This window comes from Petaurus breviceps, unplaced genomic scaffold, assembly GCF_028583685.1.
Source record: "Petaurus breviceps papuanus isolate PSGF00001 unplaced genomic scaffold, PetGlider_PUasm1.0 90255, whole genome shotgun sequence".
Classification (NCBI taxonomy): Eukaryota; Metazoa; Chordata; class Mammalia; order Diprotodontia; family Petauridae; genus Petaurus; species Petaurus breviceps.
In genome coordinates, this window is record NW_027187200.1 from 889,243 (window position 1) to 898,814 (window position 9,572).

The following is a 9,572-nucleotide window of genomic DNA, read 5'->3' on the forward strand; positions in this document are numbered from 1 at the left end:
CCTACTCACAAGTAGCTCTTATTCATATTAAAAGCCCTGGACCTAAGGTCAGAAGACATGGCTTTGAGATGTCATTCCGTAGGTTCTCAAGCAGTCCACAGGGTTGAGTGATGTGACCTGCAATCTTTTTTCCAACTCTGAGATTCTATAGCTCCAAATAGCAAAACTAGAAGAAGCAAGGATGGAAGTTGTTGAGGCAGATTTTGAATACGGAAGAACTTATTAACAATGAGAGCTGTCCAAAAGAGGAATGGCTTCCCAAAAAGCCAATGAATTTCCTTCCCCCTCTCCTGTACTGGAAGGACTTGAATCAAAGGCTGGATGACTACTTCTTAAGGATAGTACTGTAGACAGATGTTGGGTTAAGAACTCAGGTTAAGGAGTTCCTAACTTGGGTCCCTTGGGATTTGTGGTAAGATTTCTGGGGATCCAGAAATTTGACTAGGGAAAACAAAATTACATCTTGCTTTTTACTAACCTCTAACCAAAAAATAGCGTTTCCTTTAATTCTGAATTAAAACAAAACAAAACATTGCTCTGAGAAGGGGTCCATAGGCTTCACCAGACTGCTAAAGGAGACCATAAAAAAAAAAAAAGCTAAGAACCTCTAGATTAGATCATCCATACTGTAAAGATTGTGCTGGATAGTCAGCTAGCTGTTGAAGCTGAGATAGTTTAATAAAGTATAATGAAAAGAGAGATGGATTCCTAGTTAGGACCTGTTTTCATTCCCTAGTTCTTCTACTTGCTATCTGTTTTCTTCAGTATGTCCTCTCTGGGCCTCTTTCCTCATCTACAATATAAGGGGGTGGAGCTAGATGACCTCCAAGACCACCTTCCTGCTCAAAATCTATGATCTCTTAAATTCCTTCCAGCTCTGAGATTATGGGATTTTAAGAACTACAGTCTTTGCTCTTCCAAAAACTAACTATATGACCTTAGGCAAATCATTGGGTCTCTCGGAGCCACAGTTCCTCCATTTGCAGAATTCGGGAGTAAGGGAACCCCAGGGCACAGCTTTAAACCTTCACCTTCCACCAAAACTTTTTCATTTTGTGCCATGAACCCTTTGGTAAAGCCCACGGACCCCTTCTCAAAATGTTTAAAAACGCATAAAACACCTCCAGGATTACAAAGGAAACAAATTCTACTAAAATAGTTATCAAAATATCAAAAACAAAGCCAAAACCAACTTCAGGGATCCAAGGATAACGGATCCTGATCTAGCCTTTTTTTTTCCAGGGAGGGAAGGTTTAGCCCCTCCCAGGCAAAAGGAGAAATCCAAGGAAAGAAAAAGTGACATTTTTCTTCCCAAGTTCATTTTTCCCGAAAGGGGAGTGGGTGTAGGTCTTCACTCTCCCCAGTAGGGTCAAGTCCCACATGTCTTTTCAACCTAAAAACCTAACAGCCCCCATGCCAATCTCCATCCCAAGCCCCTGTAGTGAGGAAATAGCGATCTGCCTGGTAGGAGGGGCCCCTTGAGTCCTACCTCCCCTGCCCCGCCCCAGCCACCACCCACTCCCTACAAGGGCACGGTGACGTCATGGGTGGGCTAAGCTGGGGCCCCGTAGGCAGACCCTTGGACTCAGGGGTAGGGTGGAGACTGGCGGGGTGGCGGGGTGAGAAAGGGAGACTGAGTCCGGCATCCAGGACACCCCCACCCCCGTCAGTCGGGGTCCGAAGCCGGAGCGCTTCTCCCCCAATTCTGAAACCTGGTAGGGCGAGACCCCGAATGAGTTGTCCACACCCCTAGTCCCTCCCGAGGCCAGAGGCCTCCCTGGGCGCCCTCTTGGAGGTTGCACCGGGACCGTCGGGACTGCCAGCAAGCCACGCCGCCCCGCCCCGCCCCGAGCACCTAACGGGACTAGGGTGGCAGCGGGATCTCACCCACTCCGCACCCTCCCTTCCTCGCCTTGCAAGCCTGGGTCTATCTCCCTCGCCCCCCACAAGCACACCCACCCGCTCCCAAGCGGAAAGGAGGTGTGAGCATCAGGAGCGAATGAAAGAGGCTGCACGCGCACAGCCCCCTCCCAAAGCAAAGCACCAGCCCTCCCGCTTCTGCACGCCCGCGATGCCCCCGCCCCCAGGATGGGAGGCAGAGGGTGGGCGAGTATCCTGCCCTCTTCCCCCAAAAAGCAAGAAAATAATAGGGCCCACGATCCCCCCCACCCAACTGGACGGTCAGCCCAGCCCGGAAACTCACAGCGGACGCATCTCCCGGGCTGGCCGTGCCGGTGGTGTGCATGGCGAGGGAGGTCGCGAAGCAGCGAAACCGGCGCAAGCTGAGACCCTCCTGCCCGGGCGGCTGCGGCACATGTGTAAAGCGGGCGGCGCCTCTCCAAAACCTTGCTCGGACTTCGGGGAGAGCAGCCGGCGTAGATCCCCGGGCAGGGCGCGCGCGCCTCCGCCAGCCCGCCCGCCTGCCCGCCAGCGCACACCGCTCCGCCCAGGCCACGGCCCTGGACGTGCAGGGAGGGGAGGAGAAGGGGTAAGGCAGGGGAGGGGAAGAAGGAGGGCGCGAAGAGGCCCGGGAGGGAGGGCGGGGCTCAGAGGCGAACCAAAATACGGCGCGCCCCGCCGCGGAGGATACGGGGACGGCTAGGCCAATCAAGTGTGAGCTCGTAGCTGCCGGGCCAATGAGGGCGACGGGGCGACGCGTGATCGGAGCCTGGTCCAGGCGTGATCAGGGGGCGGGGTGCGGGCACGTGTTTAGGGAGAGAGAGAAGGAGAGGGCGGAGCTGGGAGGGGGAGTCCTGGAGAAGAGAGGGAGGCGGGAGGACTGAACCGAGGAGAGAGTGGGCGGGGCTTGGAGGGGGAACCTAGGGGAGTGGGGGGGAGGGCGGGAGAACTGAATCGCCAATCGCCGGGTGGAAAGTAGGGGAAAGGTCTCGGCGGCGGTAGCAGCGGCGGCGGCGGCGGCGGCGGCGGGCGGGGATGTCCCTGCGGTGCGCCGCGGGGAGGAATAGGGAGGGGCTTCGCCGTATTTTAAAGGGGCCACCTCGGCCTTTACCATCTCTGCTGGATGCTCTCTCCTGCTGGCATTGGGTTTAATTGGAGCGGTGTGGACTGCCAACTTGGGGTATTTTTGGATACGCAGTTTAAAAATAGATCAGTAACCTACATTCTTTGTCCTAAAGCGAAATTAATCCTGCACTTCTGTGCTTCCCAAAACTCTTTCAAAACCGACCAGTTGGTTAACAGTTGCATTTGTGATTCAATCGGGTCATAAACATTTATTAAGCTCCTACTGTGTACCAGGCTCTAGGCTGAGAGCTGAGGATACAAATAGGCAAAAGACAGTACCTGCCCTCAAGGTTTCAATCTAAGGAAGGAGCCAACGAGCAAACATCTACAAAATTACATACAAGATAAAAAGGGCTAATTAAAAGAAGCCACTAGAAAAAATTAAGGGGGGTGGGTCGTGCAGAGGGGAACGCCCCAGATTTGGAAACAGAAAGCTACCTCTGCATCTTGACTCTGCTCCCGGTTATCCCCATGATCTCGAGCCACTCATTTCCTCTCTTCTAGCCTCAGTTTCTACTTCTGTAATATGTCCTAAATCTCTGCTCTTTGGATTGTTATCCCCATTTTACAGAGGGAGGAAACTGATGTACAGAGGGAGGAAACTGATGTACAGAGAGAGGAAACTGATGTACAGAGGGAGGAAACTGATATACAGAGAGGGAAAGGGATTCAGCCCGAACCTTGAGGCTCTTGACTTCTAGTCCAAGGTTCCTTGCCTTCTCATTCTGAAATTTCCTCCTCAACCTAAAAAGGGATTTAAATGCTGAGGGTCTAGGTCAGGGGTGGGAAATCGGTGGCATTGAGGCCACATGTGGCCTTCTAGATCCTTAAGTGTGGCTTTTTGAATCCAAATTGTTCTGTAAACAAAAAATGGTCTAGGGGATCCAGATTGTGATGCCTCGTGTCTTCTCAACTGTGTCAGGCCAGCAGCTCCATCCATACTCCACAATTCATTAACCACCTATATTATAGGTGACTAATATTAACTATTGACTAACTATCCCCTCCACTGTAGGTATCACTGGGGAGACTTCACCATCACTCACCATCACCCAAAACTAAGGCCTCTTCACGACCACATTATCCAGTCCTTCCAGTTTTCTCTACTACTCTAACAAAGATAGGGGCACATGACTAATTCCTTTAAAAAATTCTGAACAAGTTTCTCCTGGGTTGAATAATCTCAGATGTGCAGTGTGACCCTATTCTTACAGTTAAACAACTCCTTATCTGCCTTTACTTTCTGTTTCTAAGCATTGTTGTTGCCCCTAGTAGTAGGTAAGCATCCAGAGGTCAGGGATTACTTGTTTTGTCTTTGTATTTGCTCAAAAGAAAAAGACAATTATTAAATGCTTCCAGAAACTGAAAGGAAAAGTAACTGGCTTAAGGTCATAAAATAAATTAAAGAATTTCTCTATCTCCCAACTCTCAGCCCAAATCTCTTTCTTCCATTTGAGGATGCTTGTTGGGATACTCTTTTGGCCCTAAGGAGAAAGGCAACTTCACCTCTCTTTTCACCCTTTTCTAGTCCAGAAGTTAAAATCCAATTAACACAGCAGCCTCTATGGAAAAGGTGTGTCCTTAAGAAACCACCCACAATCTCCCTTAACTTTCCAAACCAAAATGTGCCCCCTAGCTATCCCTCCCCTACATGTATTTTCTCCCTTTATTCTAATGTAAATTCAATAAAGGAAGCAACTTTCTTGCTTTTGATTTTGTATCCCCAGCACTTAGCACAAAGATCTGCACCTATTAAAGCTTAATAATTGGGTTTTTTTTAATTCATTCATTCATTCTTAGATTTAGAGTTGGAAGGAATGTGTAGGATCATTTAGTTTAACTCCCTCATTTTTTTAAAACAGGCCCAGTGCCTTTCACTTACTTCTTCTCCCCACACTCATCCCTTTCCATTTTAGCCCCATCCTTCTGCAACCCCTGCCCTCCTCTACCTTCATCTTCCGTTGTAACCTCTGGAACCCCTACTTCATTGCTAACAAATACCCCTTTGTCTTAGACCTCTCCCTCTTTCCATCTTCTTGTGTCCGCCTGCTTCTCACCAGAAAACCCTTTGTCCTTAGCCGCTGTCTCTAGTTTTAGTTGCTCTTTCTCTCCAGCCTCCTGGATACCTTGGGCTAGTAGGTACTGGATTTCTGTAAGGTTCGTCGTTTCATTCATCTGCCTATCCCAATCTAGATCCCTGTTCCTTTCATCTTCCAGATCCCAGGTGACTCTCCCTTATTTCTCAAAGACTCTGCCTCAGTAACTCTAATACTTGCCCTCTTTACTGGTGACATCAGTATTCATGAAGAGAACACTGTGGATTCTCAGTTAATTTATCTGTTCATCTCCTAATACCTAGCCACACCTCTACATTAGGTATATCTCACACTTCCTCAGGATCCTTTGCTCTTCCCATTGGACCCTTTCACCTTGATTTATAGAGGGTCTCAGCACAGTTTTTCTCCCTGTTTTCCAAGAGCTACACAGCTTTCAGAATTCTTTGGAACTTTCCAGGTTCCAAAGCACACAAGCCAGGTAGCTTCCCCCACACGCTTTTCATCTTCTTTTTGTGGGTTATCTTTCCCCTTTAGATTGTAAGCTCCTTGAGGGCCAGGGCTATCCTTGTTTTTAATTTGTTTTTGTATCCCCAGTGTTTGAGGTACCCATAGGAGTGATCACTGGGGAGACCTCACCATCACCCCAAACTGAGGCCACTTTGTTTCATGATGTGCAGTGGTAGAACTGTCTCAAAGAATTCAGTTAGACCATCTCTAACCCAAGTATAGTCATTTATTGAGATTGATGCCTCTTATGAAGTGTGATAAATTCCAAGAGGAACCATCAACTTCAGAGGAAGCAAGATAGATTTTTAATTTTAAAGATGTAATTACATAACAGAAATTATGAATATTAAAAGGGCAGGAGGAGTTTGTTAAGGGATTAGGTAATAGGGGAGAGGTCCCAGTCAAAGCGAAACTGCACATGTGATTACCCACAATACATACAGAAAAACCCATGGGGGGGGTATTTATATAGGATAATAATATTATAATAAGCCTCTCTACATCACAAGTTCACCTAAAGTAATATTTTTGCTATTACTGTGCAGGTCCCTTCTATTGTTTTGGGGTCCACATCCTGCTCTGGCATCCTGGGTACTGCTTTCTGACTGACTGAGTATTGTGGTCCTGTCTGAGACTAGATGGATGTGGTTGTGGTTGAGTACTGTTTCTATGGGAAATATGAGGAATGGGTCTGGGGGCAGTGGCTTGCTAGAGGCAGTGGCTGGGATCCCATTGTATGGACACTCCTGCTGTTTCTGGGAGAAATATGAGTTCATGGACACACCTGTTATTCTAGTGAGCAGTGAGGCATATATGAAGAAGTAGGCTATTGAGTGCGGGAGGAAGGGGTGAGTGGCTAGGTGGGTGCAGTGGGTCTGCTGCTCAGTGGGGCCTATAAGGAAGTTAGAATATTGTGGGTGGGGCGGCTTTATTAGGATCCCATCACCTTCAGGACCAAATTCTCCAGTCCTTCCAGCTTTCTCTCTGATCCCTTCAGTTTCTGAAACTAGTTTCTGAACAAGTTTCTCCTTGATTGAATTAGCTGTGATCTGCAGTGTGGTGCCCCTCTTTACAGTTAAACCACTCCTTATCTGCCTTTACTTTCTGTTTCCATACTTGTTGTAACCCCTTGAGGAAGGTTTGCATCCTGAGGTCAGGGATTATTTTTTTTTTGTCTTTGGATCCACAGCAGCTGGCACAGCGGATGGTTAACTCTGATGAAGTGAGCAGTTAGTTACTAAATGCTTCCAGAATTTAAAGGAAAAGTGACTAGACTAAGATTATAAAGTAAATTATCCACTAGAAACCACATCTCTCAGCTCAGCCCAGGAGTCCTTCTTCAATGCAAGGATACTTGTGTACAACTCTTTTAGCACCTAGAAACATTCATTTGAGGCAACTAAGTGGTACAATGGTTAGCATCTGGCCTGGATTCAGGAAGACTCATTTTTATGAGTTCAAATCCAGCCTTGGACACTCACCAGCTGTGTGACCCAGGGTAAGTCATTTAATCCTTTGGCCTCAGTTTCCTCATCCATAAAATAAGCTGACGAAGGCAATGACAAATCACTCCAATATCTTTGCCAAGAAACCCAAATGAGGTCATGAAGAGTGGAACATGACTGAACAACGACAAATATTTATTCATCCAAATGCTTTTCATGCCAAGAAAAAGAACCCTGAATTGGGAGTGAGGAGATTCCAGTTCTAGTCCTGCTTCTGCCAGTTAGTGGCTTGGACAGGTCAGTTACCCTCTTTTGGCCTCATTTTACTCACTTATTAGATGGGGAAGAGGATCAAAGGAAGGGGTTGGACTAGAACTTCCTGGCAGCTTAGTGTACATTCAGCAATCAAAAATTGATTGTATTTGCTCAAATCATCCCCCTCCCGTTTTAAAGAGGAACTATGAAATCATTTCCCCTATAGACACAATTTTTTTTTCCTATGGCAGCATATATAGGGTTGGCAACATCAACCATGGTAGAATCCTTACTGAACACTTGTGACAGCTATTAAAATAACCTCATAGACTGAAAGCAAAAGGAAGACTATTTCAGCATTCCTTACACTAGCTAATTGCTCAGTATAAGCCTTCAGAGATGATAAGGGAGAAATCATAGGAGTCCAGAATCGGCAGTTTTGCATTTGGAATCATTTTTCTGGACCTAATCCAAACAAAATCTACCACAGAAATTCCTTCCTCTTCTGGAGCATAGTTTTAAGAAACATCTGTAAAATAGGAGTTAGCAGAAAACTGGTATGGACCTGAGCTTGGTAGACTGGGTGCCTGCCCTGTTAATAGGAGCAGCCAGGAGACATCAATGATACCTATGACATCAGATTTACTCCCCAGTATTAGAATATTTAGCTTGTTTTTTTTTTCATCCATTTTGTATATTTGCATATGGATACATATGAGGTCATAGCTTTTATTCCAAATGCTGTCTTTCTCAGACTTTGTCAGTTGTGTACCAATGGACATTTTTATTGCTATTCTTATGTTGTAACTGCTACTCTCTATAAAGAGGGAGTTTAGTGACACATTTAACAAAAATATGAGAAGGCAATGAATGGGCTTTCATAGATAGCTTTCTACATAGAGCAGGCTTCATCTGCACAGGCATAAGACTGAGAGATGTAAGGAATACAAGATCCCCTTGTGTTAATTCTTTGTTGATTAAACAAGTAATATAGATTTTTTTTAAATGTATTGACTCAGTAGAACAAAACACACCTTTAATGGCTCTTATCCAACAAGATGTCTTCCATGCATATATTACTATAATACATGCAACTACAGAGATCTTTTGGTTATCAATACCAATATAGACATAAAACAGAAAGATGGATGCTCACCAAAGGTGTTTGGTTTACAGCTGTGAAAGAGAAGAGCTCAGTGAAAAGTTCAAAGGGAACAAGGATTCCCTATAGGGCAGGTTCATTCTTGTAATTTCATAATAATAATAATAGTTTAGAGCTGGAAGGAATCTTAGAAATCATCAATCCAGCCCTTTAAATATACAGATAATGCAGCCAAGGCTCAGAGTTGAGGTACCTTGCTGCAGCTGCTGCTGTCTCTGGGGCCATGTGTTCCCCTCTTCTCCAAAGGCTGTATAGTACTATTCTCTGGAACTTTGTGGACATTTCTTCTATACACCTCTCATCTCAGATGCTGAGAGGTGCTGGGAAGGCTGCATAAATGTGCACATTTCACATCCCTGCCAAGGGGCCAGAGTCTTCTCTCCCTATATGGTCCTTCTTTAAGTTCCCTTAGTTCTAGTCTTTAGTGAAGTTCTGGTTGTCTGATTTCCTGCCAGATCTAGCTGTCTGCTGTGCTTGTCTGAGATTTGTTTGCTATCATTGGGGCAACATTCATTCTTTACCCATTTGGTTTTTCCTCTGTGATCTTAGGGTACCACCCCTACCCTCTTCTGACTTCTTTTTGTGTGTTATCATCCTTAATTAGATTGTAAGCTCCTTGAAGGCAAGGATTGTCTTTTTTTTTTTAATTATTACTTGTTTACTTGGACTTAGTATAGTGCCTGGCACATAGGTGCTTAGTACATGTTTACTGAATCAGATTTGTTGAATTGAATTACTAGGTCAATCAATCAATTCACAAGCATTTATGAAGTACCAGGTACTATATTAGGTACTGGAAATACAAAGGTACATGTAAAACTGTCCCTCCTATCAAGGAGAAATACATGTGTGTATGTATGTATTGTTGTTGATCAGTCAGTTTCAGTCATTCTTCATAACTCTATTTTGGGGTTTTCTTGGCAAATATACTGGAATGGATGCCATTTCCTTCTCTAGCTCATTTTACAGATGAGGAGACTGAGGCAAACAGTGAGCTGCCCAGGTCACACAGCTAGTAAGTGTGGAAGGAACTCACAAAAATGAGTTTTCCTGACTCCAGGCTCAGTCTACCCACTGTGCCACCCAGCTCTGTGTGTGTAGGATTTCACAAAATATCTACAA

At 45.7% G+C, this 9,572-nt stretch overlaps 1 protein-coding gene across 3 annotated transcripts in view; it reads right to left on the minus strand.

Moving 5' to 3' along the window:
- The window catches only part of KLF11 (KLF transcription factor 11), a 51,970-nt gene extending 49,540 nt beyond the window's left edge, over positions 1 to 2,430 (minus strand). Inside the window, exons 1-2 of one of the 3 annotated variants that reach the window (XM_069107750.1) lie at positions 2,204 to 2,430; positions 10 to 166 (exon numbers count right to left, since the gene is read on the minus strand). Coding sequence is in view for 2 of the 3 variants with exons in the window: in XM_069107751.1 (XP_068963852.1) it covers positions 2,204 to 2,245 (42 nt within the window). In the remaining variant the exon portion in view is untranslated. The remainder of the gene's footprint in view (positions 1 to 9; positions 167 to 2,203) is intronic. The other 2 variants (XM_069107751.1, XM_069107749.1) reach the window with 2 other exon arrangements.
- Between the last annotated feature and the right edge of the window lie 7,142 nt (positions 2,431 to 9,572).